The 19,009-nt window shown below is 45.9% G+C and overlaps 1 protein-coding gene and 1 long non-coding RNA gene across 3 annotated transcripts; one reads left to right on the plus strand and one right to left on the minus strand.

Annotated features, from left to right (window-relative positions):
• Positions 1–668: 668 nt before the first annotated feature.
• LOC136540431 (uncharacterized) lies at positions 669–3,083 on the minus strand. 2 transcript variants are annotated; one of them, XR_010779953.1, is made up of 4 exons: positions 2,442–3,083; positions 1,261–1,390; positions 960–1,139; positions 669–807 (listed from the first exon to the last, which is right to left on the minus strand). It is a non-coding gene; the product is annotated as an uncharacterized lncRNA (long non-coding RNA). The 2 variants fall into 2 exon arrangements; XR_010779954.1 differs by having other exon boundaries at positions 1,261–1,604; positions 2,442–2,486.
• Positions 3,084–12,491: 9,408 nt separating this feature from the next.
• LOC136540432 (QWRF motif-containing protein 2-like) lies at positions 12,492–17,770 on the plus strand. The gene is made up of 6 exons (XM_066532438.1): positions 12,492–14,080; positions 15,699–15,818; positions 15,931–16,047; positions 16,127–16,216; positions 17,087–17,194; positions 17,284–17,770. The coding sequence occupies exons 1-6, from the start codon at positions 12,899–12,901 to the stop codon at positions 17,350–17,352; spliced, it is 1,686 nt and encodes a 561-aa protein (XP_066388535.1). The 5' UTR covers positions 12,492–12,898; the 3' UTR covers positions 17,353–17,770.
• Positions 17,771–19,009: the final 1,239 nt, after the last annotated feature.

The raw sequence follows: 19,009 nt of genomic DNA on the forward strand, positions 1-19,009 counted from the left end.
CGGCCCCTTTTCCCCGTCCGTTCCACCCATTGCCGCGGTGGCTCGGCGTGCCGTGCGGCTACTGGCTTGGCGCATGTGCGCGCGCTATCCCTTGGTGCTCCGGTTCCCCTCACCATGCCCAAACGCCCTTGCCTTCCCGCACGGTTGGATGGAAAAACAGATAGGGGCTCTTGCGTTTGTACCCTTGTTTTGTATCGAAATTGTGATTTTGCCCCTATTTTTTTGACTTTGTGAATTTACCCCTACTGTGCCATTCACGAAGCACCAGTTTGCCCCTGCTCCGTCATCCACCCCTAACGGTGTTAAACTTTGTACAAAAGGACATAAATGCCCATGCGATTTTACCCCTGTTTGTTATGCCTAATTGTGATTTTACCCTGATTTGGAATTAGAATTTTTTATTGTATGTCTTATTGCAATTATTTGAACTCTGATTTAATATTGATAAATATTCAAAATTTTGGCAGCACATTTGCTATATTTTGCTAGCATCGTGACAACAATATGAAGCACATATAAAACACATAAGAAAAATCATGGAGAACCACAGCATTTCAAAGTCTACCATACAGCATGTCAACATGTCCACAAAAGTTGTGAAAAAAAAAACATGTCCACAAAAGCTACAGGTCTACACCATGTCACATGTCCACAAAGCACAGCACCATGTCAACATATCCACAAAAGAAACAAGTCTGCACCATGTACACATGTGCACAAAAGCTACATCCATCTCATTTAAGGACCACCTAGAGACCTAACAAACTAGCTAGCCTTCCTCCTGTTCGCCCTCCTCTTCCCCTCCCTCTGAAAAGCATTGAACAGGTTGGTTAGTAATGATTACATCAACAAATAAGTGCATGGATCATGATAGTGTGTAATTACATTACTGTAGAGAATAGCAAACTATGATAGGTTGGCAGGCAGAACTAAAATGTGAGAGGACACTGAAACAATACCTGATCAGCCAGGTCATATATCAACTTTGAGTCTTCACCATACTTGCCCATAAGGGTTTCTCTCAGCTCAAATACTGGTGTATCAAGTGCAGTAGCACCATGCATTTTGAATACACTAGTTATAATTGAAAATGCTCGCTCCCTTATCGCCATTTGCTCTTTCCCAAAGTCACGTGTACCCTAACAGGAGTAAGCATAAACATTTAGAAAAACGAGGAAAGGGAACAACATTACAATCTGAATACTACTAATCAGACCATACAAATAAAACAGCACTATCCGCGAATAGTATGATTCTCACCTTTGGAATTTTAGGCAATCTCCTGACTTCATTGCTCTCAACAATCTCCTTCACCTTCTCCACAAGGGACTCCAATCCGGGACATTTGGGATCAAATAGCGAGAAGATATATGGGATAATCAGAGATAACCTGAAGAAGGAAATCAGTCCATTCTTGACTATGTGCTCTAGAACAACTGAAGAGGTGAATATTTTTCCTCTTTTTTTGGTAATTTTAACAAGACAGAAATTATAATCAGCAAGAGAGTGCTAATTAAATTGAAATATTGTCCATAATGCAGTATGTAGGGACATCCTGGGATGAATTGCAACACATTAGGCAGGCAGTCGGGTTCCTGGTATGCCTGAAAACATGCAGTTATTTCAACAGTTATACTAGTTTGATCTGTCTACTTATTAAATGAATTCATATTACAGGTTTTGCATCAGAAGTCACACAAAACCCTGGAGGAAATCACAAATGAGCTTTGCCCTGTAAGCTATAAAGAAAGCATCTTATAAGCGCTTAGATTTTCTTCAAGCTAGCAAGTACAAAATGTTGTGTTTTCACAGGTTTTGAGCATAACTCAAATATATCGCATAGCAACGATGTTCTGGGACGACAAGTATGGCGCACAACGTCTATCTCAAGAGGTAAGTGCATGCCTGCTAACTTCACATGATTAAACATATACGCAATTCCAAGTGCATTCAGCTTACTGAATGCGTGAAATGCATCTATGCGTTGCTAAAGAGAACATCTTAACAAGAGTCAACTTTATTTCAGGTCATTAGAAAGATGAGAACGATGACAACAGATGACTCAATAACTACTCCAAATAGTTCTTTCTTGCTAGATGACGACTCAAGGTATGATCAGTAGTTCAGTACTAAGATGTGAACATGCATGCAGTAGATAACACAACTGAATCTGCAACCGTTATGACTCATCTAACGCCCAAATGAATGAAAATGCAGCATACCAATATCATTGGATGATATAGCTCGACTGATGGGCGACATTGATCCATCTGATGTGGAACCGCCCCCACTACTAAGGCAGAATTCTCAGTTTCACTTTCTTCTACAGCAGCACACAGACTGACTGATATTTACAGATATAAAGAGTAAAACGGTACAGTTACATATTTATCCTAACGAACTAACCAACCATCGCCAGGGGAAAGGGAGGGTCGCATTACCTGACGGATGACGGCTGAAGCCCCGGGCGGTGCTCCCAATCCCAACCATGGAATGGAATCCCCTCCCCTCCCCTCCCTTCCCACCTGCCTTTTCCCTCTCTCGTCTCCGGTGATTGATTGGACTCAGTCACTCAGATGCGGCGTGCTAGGCCGCTGGGCGTCTGCGTCGGGGGGAAACAGAGCGTCACTCGGGCCCGCCCGGGCGGGACTTAGAGCAACGGCGCGCGTGGTGGGGGCGGGGGCGCCCCCGGCGGCCGCGCCGACAAGCTTGGAGCCGAAGACGAGGACCTTGATGTCCCCGCGCTCGGCCTCGCACGACAGCGCGGCGACGGCGTCGGCGACGCGGGCCAGCGGCGCAGCGCAGCAGTCGATCAGCGCCGCGAGCGCGACGGCGGTGGGCGCGGATGCCGCGGCCACCGTGGCCTCGTCGCGGGAGCCCAGCGGCAGCGCGGCGGCGAGGTCGAGCGAGCCCGCGAGGCGGGCGGCCGTGGCGGCGGTGACGAGCGCGGAGGCGGAGTCGGACGACGTGAGGACCAGCTTGTTCAACAGCACCGCCGCAGCGGCGCGGGACCTGCCGCCGGGAGCCGTTGCCGCACCGTGCGCCGTGCGCTGCCAACGCCGCCGCCGCCGCCAGATGCCCCGACGCCCCGGTCTATGCAGCCGGCCCGTGAGAAAGGCGAGGCTGAATACAAGGATAAGGGGGCAATTGGGTCTTTTTGCCTTTGTTTTTTTCAGATTTTGAATTTTTTTAATTCATTTATTCCATGACCATTTGACGGCATCCAAACCAGGGGTAAACGGACGATTCAATTCAAAATAGCAAGGGCAAAATCACAAAGTTGAAAAAACAAGGGTAAAATCACAATTGGACTTCTACATAAGGGCAAGAACACCATTTTCCCAAACAGATACTAGTCCTTGCCGAGGCCATCACCGGCCAACCACAATCTCGTTGGCCTGTAGTACTAAGTCTTATTTAATTCCTCTGCCTAAAGTTTATTCACTGACCCATCGAATACATAAATATTAAATATAGACTAAAAAATAATTAATTACACAGTTTATGACTAATCTTTTAAACCTAATTAGTCTATAATTTGACAATATGATACTACAGTAACACATATGCTAACGACGGATTAATTAGACTTAATAAATTTGTCTCGCAGATTACTAACGGATTCTGTAATTTATTTTTTTATTAGTATCCGAATACCACATATGACATCTAGGACAACCAAAAACTTAGGTCCTAAATTTAAATCAGGTTCTGAGTGTAAAAGAGCCATGGTCCAATCCGGTGAGGGATCCCGTTGTGCATGCAGCATGCTGCAGCACTCTTTCCATCTCCAACCCGTCCTTCCCAGCTGACCCGTCACTTGTGAGCCTGACAGCTGGTCTTCACAGTTTCACTGTAGCCTCAGCTGACGCTGACGCTGCAATAGTCGGTCTGTCTGTCCGTTAGACTGTCTCCCATGGACGACAGACCCAAACTCAAAATGGTCACGGATGGTACTGTATCCACTTATAACATAATATATATATATATATATATATATATATGCTAGACCTATTTTGGATTACAAGGCACAATTTTAATATAAGTATACTCTCTTCTAGAGACTCATTTGCAAAAAGAGTCTCTTTTTTTAGTCCTGTTATTAGAGAAGACTAAAAATAGGTATTAAACCATTTGATTATAGCGCTACCCAAATATAAAATAGCTCTTGTATTTTGGATTATGTCTGTCGGGTACCATGAAAAGGGGTCCCGTAAGCAAGAACCGAAAAAAATCGCTTAGACCTTATAAAAATCAACGCCAAGAGACAACCACCGGCAAACCCCGACCTTATCCGCGGCTCGGCTGGATCGCCCGGCCCACCTCGAACAATATCCGGGCTCACTCGAAGCGGACTCGGCCCAGAACGAAACTACGAAGCTTCGGACGAGGTACCGATTCTCCGACTCGTCCGAGGCCCCGCGCGTAAGGCCTCGAACGAGGTACCGATTCTCCGACTCGCCCGAGGCCCCGCCCGTAAGGCCTCGGACGAGGTACCGATTCTCCGACTCGCCCGAGGCCCCGCGTCACAAGGCCTCGGACGAGGTACCGATTCTCCGCCTCGCCCGAGGCCCCGCGCCACGAGGCCTCAGACGAGAACGTCACATCCAACCAACGCGTCCAACCACTCCCGCGACGTCAGCCGAACGACGACTCGATACAGCGGAGTGGCCGACGAGATGGAAGTCACATCGACGCCATGCCGTCTGGGATAGGACGGGGCAGCGGTTACCAGCGCGCTGTGCTCGGCATTGTGCCCACGGCTGACACCCGTGCTGCACTGTGCTGCCTAACCCCTGCTCCAAGGACAACGCGGCGTGGAGAAGTCAAGTCCGGGTCCCTGTAGCCTCGGAATCGACGTACAAGCCAACTGCTCCCTCCGAGCCTCGGCTATCCGCCTCCGGGCTCCTGTAGCCTCGGGACTCGCGCGCCGTCGAGCCCCCCACAATGGTTCGGCCTCGGCACCAACTAGGCCTCGGCTTTCTACGTTGTCAGCACTCTGGGCCCGGCACGTCGTCCGCAGTACGCGCCATGCCCTGCGTCAAGCCGCAGGAGCCCCACGTCGTGCACAGGTCCAAGCTCCTGTAGCCTCAGAATCAGCGCACCCGCGCTGTCGCACCTACCCGGCCTCGACTCTCCGCGCCAGTCAAACATACAGTGACCAGCATGCTCCAACAAAAGAAGGCGCGCATGCCACCACAGGAGCTCCCACGTCGCACAGGATCAGGCGTGACCGCGCGCGTCGCACCAGTGCACCGAGGACAAGGCCGCTACACCGACCATGCCGCCACAGTGACAAGCTGCAGGGCTCGGACATACCGCCTCTGCTCACAAAACGCCACGTAGCAAAACCATGTACCGCCCCCGTGCCTCCCTTCGACTATAAAAGGGAGTGACCGGGGCCGCTTCTAGGCAGGAGGCACATGTGCAAGCAACGCACAACACTCTATAACACACACACGCTCCCTCACTGCAAGAGATCAACATCTCGAGCAACCCACGCCACTCTACGCAGAGACCTGGGACTAGCTCCCATTCTCGCTCAGCTTGTAAGCCCCTACTACAAGCACCTCGGTGCAAGGAATACAAGATCGCTCTCTCAGACTGGACGTAGGGCACCTATTGCCTAAACCAGTATAAACATTGTGTCTCTTTGCATCACCATCCGGGATTAAGAGCACGCAGTACACTTTCACTAGTCGGTTGAGGACCCGCCGGACCCAAAACACCGACAATGTCATTGGAGATAGTCTCACGGCACCTTGACCCTGATCCATTGTGAGAGGGCAGAGTGAGAGAGATGGCAATGGGCCAATGGCATTGGCGAGGGGGTGTTTGGATTCAATGATTAAAGTTTAGGGTGTCATATCGGATATCATATCTATTGTCACATCGGGTGTTCGGATATTAATAATAAAACTAATTATAGAAGCTGTGACTAATTCGTGAGACGAATCTATTAAGCCTAATTAATTCATCATTAGCACATGCTTACTGTAACATCATATTATTAAATCATGGACTAATTAGGCTTAATAGATTCGTCTTATAAATTAGTCTCACTCTGTATAATTAATTTTATAATTAGTCTATGTTTAATACTTTAAATAATGTTAAACGTGTCGCAATATGACAGGGACTTAATTCTAGGAAACGAGAACCAAACACCCTTTACCCCTTGACAGCGCCATCCGCGGCAGCTTTTGTATCCGGCAAGCACTGTTGCGGGAGGCCGGGCCGGCCGCGGACGCCGAGCGGGGACCAGGGATAACGTGGCTGTTTGCGCGGAGACCAGGGTACCCCTCGCCGGAGCAGTCTCACTCTCACTCTCACTCTCACTCACTCTCACCGCGTCCGCGTGCGAACAGTTCCAGATAAGATCGGCGGCGAAAAAGGCTGTCACCGCTGTGCCGGCCGGCTTGTGCGAGCTGCATCCCACTCCCAGGAGTGAGCACTGATCACTGAGCACTAGCACTAGTAGCAGCGCGACCGGAGTGTTCGGCTGGGCTGGCGCGTTCGCTTTCCAGCCTCGCCGCGGGTGCGGGCGCACGGACGCCGTGAAGGTTTTCGGCTCCAACGGTGGCCCGGGCGCGGGGCCTGCTGCGCCGTCGGGTGAGGTGTGGAGCAGCAAGCAGGAAGACTGGCAGAGTTGGGTGTGGTTGCTTTGCTAGGTGTGTGTTTAGTTCACTGAATTTTGAGAATTTGACTATCGCAGTATTTTCGTTTTTATTTGGTAATTAGTGTTCAATCATGAACTAATTAGGTTTAAAATGTTCGTCTCGTAATTTCCAACCAAACTGTGCAATTAGTTTTTTTCCGTCTACATTTAATGCTACATGCATGTTTCACAAGATTTAATGTGATGGCTACTATATTACTTTTTAAGGAACTTTTTAGAAACTAAACAAGCACAAACAAGCACTAGGCAAACGGTGTGGTTGGGTTGACCTTATTAGCGCGGCCAGCTGATGATGAGATACAGCTACCTGCTGCCTCTGGTAGAGTGGTAGGTGGATGCGCCGGGTCCAAAGTCCAAGCCGCCTAGCCTACTCCATCGTCTCTGATCGAGCACGACAGGTACTCGACTCCAGCCGTCCAGCGGTCTTCTCCCAGTTTTTGGTCCAACTGGGTTTCGGGCAGTAACATGCACTGCGTACATACGAGCAGGTGCCAACCACGTACGTACAGGTTACGACTGTACGTTTGGTTAGAGCTAGCTTTTTTCCGGTGGGTGATCGTGTTTTGTTTCAGTTAGTTATCACGGTAGTGCACACACGCCACCGCTATTATCATGCTTGATCTGAACTCTCCATACGTGACAACCAACTCACACGTACAGTCGTAGCGTCGGTGGTATTAGGGAATTAATAAGCTATAAGCAACTTTAGTTGCTGAAGCAACCACGCTGTACGTACGTGCGAATTGGTACTCGTGAATAGTACTAAATACGAAATATACTTATCGTCACGGATAGTTAGCTAGCGTAGGTTGCAAAACAGTGATCGAGATACGTACACACACGTACTGACGACGATGCCTCTCAACTCAAGTCTCAGCTACTCCTTGGACTACTCGTACTATACTACTTTTTTAAAAACTGACTTGACACACAACTAACTAAGCCTAGGAAAAAACGCGGAGCTGTGAGCCTGTGATACCGTGTAGTGTCAACTGCCTGCTAATCAAGTCACTAGCGATAGCTGAAGCATGTACACACGGACGCACCAGGCATCGATCAGTCACGTGACAAACGGGACAAGGACAACAATCGCGGCAGGGGCGAAAAGATGGTCGATGACTCGCAGCCTGTTCGGCTGCACCTGAAACGATTATTATCGTTGACTGGTTTGATATAAGAGAAAAATACAATTCTAATTAGAAATTTACGATCTTTTACGACAAGTCAACAGGCCATCGACTCGAGAGGGAACTACGGAGTACTACTACAGTACTAGCTTGGCTACTCTACTCCGCGTCGTCTCTACGTCCGGTCTCCACGTCCACAGACGCCGGACGGTCTCCGGCAGACGGCGACACGCGTGGGCGTGGCCTTGGCACTTTGGCAGGCAGGCCTGCCACTCCCCGTGCTCGCGCGCCGCGGGTGGTTCGCGTTCGCGTCGTTGGCGTTGCAGTTGCAGGTGCTGCGGCCGCTTGCTTGAACGACACACTGCCGCGCGCCCAGGACCGTCCTGCCCCCAATACATGACCAGGGCGCGGTGTTGCCCGAGTTTGGTGAGCTGTATTTGTCCAACTACACTTACCACCACCACCGTCTTCATCTTTTGGCCGTCATAGAATACTACACTGATGTACTACCTCCAACACAAAAAATATAAAATTTTAAATATATTATTTGTTAAAGTGTCTAAAGTTTATTAAAAATATTAAGTCACCAAATAGATATAATATGAAAATATATCTCATAATAAATCTAATAATATTTATTTGATATTCGCTACATTCCAAATTATAAAACATTTTAACTATTGTAGATATATAGTTCTTGACATGGATATACACTATGCCTAAATATATAGTAATATATATATATATATATATATATATATATATATATATATATATATATATATATATATATATATATATATATATATAACCAGAACTTGTTACAATTTAGAACATAATGAGTATCATAAATATTAATATTATATATATGTGGCTAGTTAATTTTAAAATACTTTAACTATTTATTATGTATTTTTTAAACAAGGATTGTATTTTTTTAATGAAGGGAGTACAAAGTTACGTTATTATCGACATCAGAGTTTAGTAGTAGCAGTGATTAAATCATAACATTTTATGAAATGCTGAAATAGTGGCTGCTGCCGACTGCTGTTTGGTCATGTGACAGGATGCTGGCTGGATTAATGAGCCTTGTTCGTTGGTTGATTTTTGGGTTGATAAGCCTGATTGATGCTGGTTTACTGTGAGAGGAAAATACTGTTAGCTGACCGATAAGCCCTGACTGAAACCAACAAGCGAATAGGCTGAATAACCGCTCAGCATTTTTTTGTTGTTGCCCATGAATCATGAACCCAGAATTCAATTAATTAGTATAGGTAGCATATATATAGTACTTCTGTGGCCATATTCCTGTGACGCAATAATGTGTAGTACCAGTATCTGTCTTTTTTTAGTTAATGATAAAAACAACTTGGTATGCCGGGCAAGTCACATGGCTATGTGATATATGACCGATCTGGAGTTCATAGTTTGGTCAAGAAATTGGCATGTGATTGACGTTTAGCTAGGCCTCATCCGTCATCCATGTGGCCTGTTTTTTTGTCGGAAAACAAAACTGCCCTGCGGTTCCCCAAAAACGTCAATGTGCTTGGTGTGCGCCCTAGCTAGACACCCACTTGATGAGGATTGCAACAAATTTAAAATACAATCAGTCAAGGTTTGTATGTCAACACTACTAGCCGTGCAGTTTATATTGGACAACAGTTGTAGACTAAGCAGCCGACAACTATATTTTCTGACTTTCTGTAATTTTATTTACCTTGTTTTTTTTGGCAGAACGAGTTAGCTAGACGGAGCATTGTTGACAAAGATAGTTAGATTTTGAGATTCGACCTCTTGTTATTACATCATGACAAGCTCATCTTCGCCCTTTTTCTGAATTACTGTTACTCGACTGGTCTTTCTCCTACGATTTGACATCCTCTTACAATCTCTCTAGTGGTGCCTGCTGGACCTCACAAGACACTCTCAAGAAAAGCAGGCATTAGGAAGGTTAGATGCTAAGCAAGCATGCGATTAGGAAAAGAAAGTGTCCGTCTGAGGACGACTCCTTAGTGAGAATACTATAGTCGCCACGAGACAGATCTTGGCCGTCATAACATAACAGAGAGGGATTATTGTAGGGAGCTAACACGCTGCAAAGTGCAGTTCCAAGCTGTTGTTAAAAAGCTATTGTTTACCTAAAACCAAAGAAAGGGGCGAAAATGACGTTCTTAAACCAGTCTGGGTTCTATTAGATTTAGAGCTAGCGTACATTGAATTAATGGTTGATGCTTATGGCTGTCCATGAAGAAACCAGAACTTTGTGAATTTTATTTCATTTTCATATAGAGTAGCAGTCATGATAACACTTCTTTTTTGTATATTGTAAAGAAAGCAACTAACTGGTGAGTGGTGTGTGTGGTGGTAATATATATGCTGACTTTCTAGGGTGATCATCTTTCTCATGGGTCACATAAGCAATCATATTGCAAAAAGACCTGATGATAATTAAAAAAAATAGTTATTGCCTATATTAAAGAGATCCTCCAGGACACCGACGTGAGAGTGACAGTGCCATTTTGGTGCAACACGAGAATTTCGGAGGTTCAGTACAAAAGTTCCAGCAAGAAAACTTACCTAATTAAAAGGGCCAGCTTTCCCCTGTTTGCTTTTTGTGTCCAATCAACGGCTGTTTTATCATTTGTGCAGAAAAGAGAAGAAATATACTGTATACATAATCATAATTTAACCTGTCATATGTTTCAAGGTAGTCTTGTTGTAGGTCATCTTTTTTCCAAAAATGAAGTTTTGTTCATACTCCATCCGTCCCAAAAATACATGACGTTTTTTATTTTTAGACATCTTGTTTGACTGTTCGTTTTATTCGAAATTTTTATATAAATTATTTATTTTATTATGACTTATTTTTATCATTAAAGATACTTTAACAATGACTTATTTATTTTATTATTTGTAAAAAACTGAATTAGACAAATAGTCAAACATATCTAAAAGTAAAAAGCGTCGTCTATTCTGGAATATAGGGAGTACCATTTTTATAGGTTATATGCTATGTACACCAATTCTTTTGTTAAGCGTACGTAGTTCTGGTGGGTCATCCATCAAGGAAAGGTTGGGTTGTGATTAATGATTATATATATTGTTCAATAATTGTGACGTTTAATCTAAGTAAGCTGAGACCGGTCTCAGGAATTGAGATTGCAAGTAGCCATCAGGATCAGACCACATATAGTGCATGTGTGGTGCAAGCAGCAAGCCATGAGGTGGACTCGTGTTATCGCCATTGATCAATTCGTGATCCCCAGCGATCGGAGGGTCCAACCATAAATCTAACTCGTGAATCAGTCCACTATTCGGTTAGAATCATGCGTGGTGGCTTAACGACTTTAGTAATATTCCAGAGAGCATGTGTTCGGTGTTTATATATGGAGGAACTAGATAAAATTTGTAATGGTGATTTTTTTAAAACAAAAAATCCAACAAAAAAACATTTTCCATTCAACCACTTTTTGTTCAAGCCATTTGCAATTAGCTAGTTCAGTAGTGCGAGCAAGACATTTGCTACTTTTAAATAAGTGATTATATTGTGGATATGGTTTGCAAAATAGACGATAGTACATAGTAAATATATAGCATTGACTCATTCTCTTTTCAAAGAATTGTGCAGCGTGATTTGGCATCTTTTCATCTTATGATAACTATTATTAGTTCTCCAATCTGAGTTTTGTCCCTCTAAAAATTAATGAATTAGGTTAAGAACACTAAAATAACGAACTCAGGTAAGTACATGTTGCGAAACAATGTGGTATGAATTTTCATATTGGCACAGGTAATGAATAAACAATGTAAACGTCTGTCCATTACCTCAATGACTCCCTAAACTATTAGTACTGGTAGATGACTTTAGTTTAGCTAACCTAAACCTACCTAAGCTCTTTAGCTCCCGTAATGCTTTGTCATTCAAAATCAAAACCAAAACCAACCTATATACTTGAACAATTTCTTCGAACTTCTAACCTAATACCTCGATCAACTGTTGCTCCACAGCTATTTTTCCTTTCTAATCCACAACCGCACAAACATTATTTTTCTGATACTTCTAGCGGATTAAAGTTTGCGTCACTACAATTCTCTCATATGACATTAATTTATATCATTTTCGACCTTGTCATAAAACAAAAACATAATAACTAACATCAGTACCAGCTCCGGTCACTTAAATTTGACGTTTCAGACAGTATTTTTGACTTGCACGTAATTTTGTCTTGCTTTCCTGGAATGTCAATTAAAACGTACCGGGGAGAGCAAAACAGAGAGTAGGGAAATAATCCAAGTTGGTCATCTTGATTCAACCATGTGCACACGTGTTGCTTTCCAACCATAGTAGTGATAAAATGGTCAGACGGAAACATCATTTCTTTCATGTTTTCTTCTCTTCTAAATATGTACCCCTTGTCAAATGGCATCTGTTCCTTCAACAACCGTTGTGCTCAAATTCACGGTTTTTACATGCTGCCCCACTGAGAATGTGTTGCACCAAAATGGCACTGTCACTCTCACGTCAGTGCAAACATTTACAACTTTTTGACAAAAAAAGAGAAAAAATTATAAAATAAAATAAAAAGTTAAAGGCTTACACACACCGCCAGGTCTCACCCTCCCTGGGAGACTGGGGACAGCGTCGTGGCCACACCACACCCACACCCACACCCACCCACACAGGCGCAGGCGCGCAGCGCAACTTAAGGGCAGGAGAATCAGCAGCCCAACCCAGGCAAAGATCCCCGAAACCAAAGCAAGACACAAAAACGAACAAACAACAGCAAAAGGAGTGAGGAGGGGAATTTAAAAAAAAAAAACTAACGCAAAATACCCCCACTTCACTCCTCCCCTGCCTCCTCCCATCCCCCTCAAACTGTAAACACTGCTTCACCAGTTCGCTGCTGCTTCTCCTCGTCCTCGCAGGCGCGTCGCCGATCCGGAGGGCGCCCGCCGCCGCCGCCGGGAGCGGAGGGCCCGAGCAGGAGCGGGAGCTGGGTCGGCGAATCTGGAGCCTGGGGGACCTGCATTGCTGCGGGACCGCCGCGCGTAGCCAGATCTCCCCCGTCCCCTGCCGCGGCACCGGCACGGCATGGTGGCTGCCGCGGCGGCGGCCACCGCGCCAGATCCGGCCCACCCCTCGCGCCCGCCGCTCACGCCGGCGCTCGACAAGCCCAACTCCGCCGCCGCGCGGAGGAACTCGCGCTCCAACAAGCCCGTCTCCTCGAGGTACCTGTCCGCCGCCGCCGCGTCCCCGGCCTCCTCCACTTCGTCCTCCACGTCGTCGTCTTCCTCGTCCTCGTCCCGCCGCTCCCTCTCCGCGCAGCGCACCCGGGCGTCTACTCCACCTTCGCAGCACTCCACGTCGCCCACCACCACCACCACCGCGTCGGCGTCGGCGGCGGCCGCGGCCGCGGCCGCTGCCGCGGCAGCATCCGCTACCGCGACCACGATGCGGAGCCTCTCCGTGTCGTTCCAGGGGGAGTCCTTCTTCTACAAGACGTCGCGCGCCCCGCGGGCCTCGTCGCCGTCCTCACCGGCAGCGCGCCGCGGGCCCACGCCGGAGCGCAGGAAGAGCGTCTCCTCCGTGCCGGAGGCCGAGAACGCGCGGCCGTCGGGACGATGGCCGGCGGCGAAGCCCAAGGCGTCGGACCCGTTCGCGCGCAGCCTTGACTGCAGCCTCGACCGCAAGGACTCTATCCTCGCCGCCGTTCACCTCCTCCGCCGCTCTATGGCCTTCGACTCCACCACATCCCTCTCGCCGTCCGACCCGGCAGTTGCAGCCGCTCCAGACCTCTCCGCGTCCTCCGACACCGACAGCGTCTCGTCTGGTAGCAACTCGGGCGCCGGTGATCCCCCGCGACGTGGCATCAGCGTGCCGGCGAGGTTCTGGCAGGAAACCAACAGCCGCCTGCGCCGGCTTCCAGAGCCCGGGCTGCCGCTACCGTCGTCTGGCCGGAGGTCGTTTTCAGACAGCCCAATGTCACCGAGGCTGCCGGGCCGGTCCCCATCTCCATGCCGTGGAAGCTGGGGTGCCGCGAGTCCATCAAGAGGGCGCAGTGGGGAGGCGTCGCCAAATAGGCATATGGCGCAGGCTCCAGCAAATGCGCCATCTATCATCAGCTTTGCGGCAGAGGTGAGAAGGGCGAAAAAGGGGGAGAACAGAATCGAGGAGGCACACCGATTGCGGCTGCTGGACAATCGACATTTGCAGTGGCGATGCATCAATGCTCGGACAGATGCGACGCTTCTGGTTCAGAGCTTCACTGCTGAGGTAAATCAAACCTTGATGTTGATCTTATGTTTATCCATGCATTTCACTTTAGGTAAGAGGGAGAGAGAGAGAGAGAAAAGTAATAATAGTTGGATTAGAGAGGAATAAAAGTAATAGTTAAAACAATTTGTTCAATTTAATGTAGTTAAACATTTTCTTAGGATAGAGTATTCAATTCATACTAAATAGTACTCGCAGCATGAAACGGTATAATTTTTTTCTGTGTTTTCCTCTTTTAGTAACATTGCCAATTTGCCATTGGGAAGGCTGTAGGAGCCTGTGAAGAAATTTCATAGTTGGGACCACAGAACCTGGTCCTTGCCTGCTCTGCTTATGGTTATTGCATTGGAAGATTGGGGCGGATGCATTTCAAGTGTGCTAGGGGCAAAGCTAGAGCAAAATTGATAGGGCTGCGGCACTTCGTTGCTGCTTGCCCGCTGGCTGGTATATAGTGTGAAAATTTGATGGTAATAACTGAGTTTTGATTTGGACTTGGGTGGAGCCACACCCACAGCCCACAGCATAGACCTGCCCCTGAAATGTGCACTAAAATAGAACAAAAGGAGTTATCAATAGCTTGGTCATTATTTTCGAAGAATGAATTTTGGTAACACTTGGGTGCAGATAGTGAGCAATCATGACAAAAAACTTCCTACTATGGATGGACCTTCAGACTGTAGTAATCACACACAAGTTCCACACATAAACAGTACACGAAATAGCAGGGCTAAAATTTGTTACTTGGTGTTTTCAGCGAGAAATTATAAATTAGGGTGTCATCTAGGCATGCATAGGTTTCAATTGAGTAAATATCTCTAGGCTTATGCTGCACCAACTAGTTTGATATGCAATATCTGTTCATGCCCACACTTTCTTTATTGATTTATTGGAACCCGAACATACCTAAATTCCACTTTTAGTTTGTCATTAGTACAATTCTTAGTTTATTGTTTGGCCCATACCCATTGCCACTTTTCTGTACCATTAGGTTATGAAAGGGTACTATGCTATTTGCTACCATACTGCTAGGGAAGCAACCGCTATCGCAACTTATGTGGGAAGAAGTGGTGCCAACTGCCAAGGCAGAATGCCAGATATGCAATGTTGCTTGGCAGTTACCTGAATAACTTGGTCTCTGGAATAAAAGAAAAGGATGTTGTAGAATAGTTTCTTGAATAATGGTATTGTATGCACTATCCACAACACAAGCCATCAATCTACCTGTGGTACATGTGTTGTGATTACTTGCATGTCTTGAGCTTTTGATGCATCACTGTGTATTGTCAAAATCTACGCGAGTCTAGTCGCCTGAAACCCCAGTGTAGTGTGCATACTGCTTACAAGTCAATGCCTTGCGCCCTTGCTATATTGGATGGTGGTTTATCTCTTGCGGTGAAACATAGTGAAATTATTCAATTTACTGTTTTGCATAATAATGGATTATGTATAAAAGAACGCGATGAAGATATGCAGATTTTTTTACACTGCGATACTCAGACTGTAAATATACAAATAATCATGGTCATGGTGGATTAAACAAATACGATAATTTTGTGGTAAGAGAACAAAAAACGGTTAAGTCTTATAAACTAATGTTTCTTATTGCTCCTTTTTTCAGAAAACCCTTCACAGTGCATGGAAAGAAATATCAAGATTGCGTGACAATGTCAGTACCAAAAGGAGCAGACTCCAGCTTCAAAAGCAAAAGCTCAAGCTGTTTGCTATTCTTAGGGGACAGGCAAGTGATATGTTATATTGTTGTTTAAACTGTTTATGTGGCTTGCACTAGGATTTTGAATTACTGGTTGACTTTGTATAGCTTATATATCTATTCCATTTGACATGTTCAGATGCCATATCTAGAGGACTGGTCTCATATCGAAAAACATCATTCAAGTGCTTTATCAGCAGCAATCAAAGCTCTGAAGGCTAGTACTCTTCGTCTTCCAGTTGTTGATGGTGCAAAGGTTGGCAACTGGCTGATCAAATCTAATTATGTAGCATGATTTGATGTTCACAAACTAATACTTACCTATATCTGTTCAGGCTGATGCGCAAGCTGTGAAGGAAGCAGTTAATTCAGCAGTGGATGTAATGAACACAATGACGTCCTCGATATGTAATTTGTTGTCTAAGGTTTGTATATTTACCCTATCTTCCTACAGAGCTTTGATACTTTTTCTCTCCCTTGGATCATCTCTTATTATATTATACCAATGGCAAAAAAATCCTCAGACCCAAATCTGAAAATGTTTCCAAATAAATATATGCTCCACCCTGTCCTAAATTGTAAATTCCTCCAGATAAATACTCCTATATGACCCCCCTGATGGATTGCTGTGTTCATACAGAAATTCGTATTGATTACCAACATTATGACTGTATTTTATAAAATGTAATGGAGAGGACAATGTTTTGGTGTGTTTTGTAGTAATTGTGCTGCTTGGTGTCCTCTGATTTCAATACCAGTGTATTTCATCTTCTGATGTAATATATCTGCGTTCAATGTTCTGATTCCTTTAATTATCTTGAGTACGGACTGTTTAACTCTATATCTTGATCTATGTAGCATTGCGATACCTTCTGAAGTTTATAACTTCAAATTAAACCAGGCTTACGTTTGTGGTTTTCAGAAAATAAAAGGCAGGCCAGCGGCATGGACTTTGTTCTAAGCGAACTATTGTTTCATGTAAAAATTTAATGGAAAAGAACACATGCTAGACATGTTGAAATATGATATCACTGTTTTCTGGCTAAATAAGCAGCTTACATTGGCTGCCCGCTGGACAACAAGCAGCTTCAAATCTTTGGCAATATATTGTGCATTCCTATGGTTGTAGTGACCACAAATAGCAACTATGGATTCATTGCCTTTTCTGTTAGTGATGTGATTCATTGCTTCATGAACTCAGTTTTACAGGCATTTAGTCTTACATGGATACACATTACATATTGATGTCTAACGTTTACTGCAGAAATCTCTAATGATATGCTATTCATCTTCAGGTCGAGGGAACAAGCTCTGTGGTGTCTGAGCTTGCCAAACTTGCAACACAAGAACAAATGTTGTTGGACCAATCAAAGGATCTCTTGTCCACGGTTGCAGCAATACATGTAAAGACATCTTCTATGATCATTCTTACTCAATTTCCTTAATGTCATTTATATTTAGTTCGGTGTTAATTATCTCCTTGGAAAAACAGGTCAAAAATTGCAGTTTGCAAACTCATATGCTACAACGAAACCAAAAGCAGAGCCCGACACAATTGTAGATCAGTTTGCCTCGCCACGCTGGTGGTCACTAACATCACACGGCCTCATGTTTTCTCACCGGAGACTGTGCTACAGGTAATAAAAAGTTGTAACCATTTGATGGGTGTGAAGCGTTTCCTAATCTGCTCGATCGACCTCACTGAGTGTAGCTGATTCATGTAATTTTTTGAGTGCATATCAACCATAGAAGCGGCCCCCTCGTACCTGCAGTCGCTGCAGTTGTATACAGAAATCCCTAGCCTTGACCCAAAGATAAGCTTCCTGTAGATATGAAAAGAGCTTGTCGTTTGCGTGCTTACTCTTCTGTGTGGAGTGCTCGAGTGGTGATGAGTGTTTGTATTGTGAAAGGGAGACGGTTGTTGGCTTGATACAAGTGTTTTCATGGCAAAATATTAACACGGAAGTTGTTTATCCTGACTTGCTCATGGAGTTATGGTATCTGCTTTGATGCATCCTGATTCCTGAAAGGGTGGAAATCTAACTCTTAGCGCTGTAAAGCTTTCTGCCTGCTGCAAGGGCCATCAAACTTTTGTGTTGCAGTCGTGGTCCCAGGTTTAGGGCCGTGGCTGCCACCGTGCCACAGCTGTTTTCAGCGAGTTGTTTTGTCGTATGCTGATCCAGTTGGGGACGCAATGCAACAAAGTGAAACGCCGTTGCCACCGGGGCCTCCACGGGGCGAAGCCACCAATAGCCGTGTCAGCATTACCAGGGCATGGGCTGACTCACGACTAGCAGCTAACATCTCGGCCAGGTCATTGGAGGCGGTGGTGGTGGCGAAGGACCACCAAGGAGTGGGGCCTCGCAGCTTTCCCCCCGTTGGTATTGCCATGATCATCGCCACGACCATTTTCGTCTTGGTCTTCACCCATACCATGGCCTGTCCTAGCACTGGTGCTCCCAAAACCAGACATCAGGTTCATCTATAAATAGATAGGAACTCACCGTTGGGCTGATTCTGGCTTATAAGCTCAAGCGAACAAATTCTTCTTTTAAGGTTTATTTATAGGGCTATGCCCCAGTCTCTTAACTAAAGTCAAAAGACGGTTCAACCGTTGCAGCATAGGGGGACTGCATACCGCATACCAACCCTGAACAGAAGCGTAGACAACTCACAAGACTCCACCTAAAAACCACGTACAAGAAAGAACAACACAAGCAGAACAACGACTAGGACGACATCAGTACATCTAGCTTTGAGTGGCAGCCAACGTCAGAGAGCTTAGCATGGTTGGTTTCTCCAGCTCAGAGATGCACCATGGGTTCTGCAGCACTTGACCCCGGGATGTTCAACAATTGAAGATTCTTTTTAGAGGCTAAACAACTCTTTTAGAGCATTTTTAGATTGGGAGGCCATATTCAAATACGTGAAGAAAGATCCAGTGGCAGTGAGCTTCCGTTTGGCGCCTCGTCACATCACCGTGACATCGTCTGCCTCGAGGCCGACGTGGCCGAAACCAACTCGCCACCTCGTTACTTTACCGGCTTACCCACACACGTACCGACCGCCTCCGGCCCGAGAGCGACGCGAGCCGTCGCGTCTTGCTCGGGCACAGCCACGATTAAAAGGTCGCCCCAACAAGGCGACTACTACGGAACGGGCACCACCGCGCCATGCTCTTTGTGGTCCGTCGAGAATTTCTTCGGCCGCTCGCGCTC

The sequence above is a fragment of the Miscanthus floridulus genome, chromosome 2 (genome assembly GCF_019320115.1).
Source record: "Miscanthus floridulus cultivar M001 chromosome 2, ASM1932011v1, whole genome shotgun sequence".
NCBI classification, from domain to species: Eukaryota; Viridiplantae; Streptophyta; class Magnoliopsida; order Poales; family Poaceae; genus Miscanthus; species Miscanthus floridulus.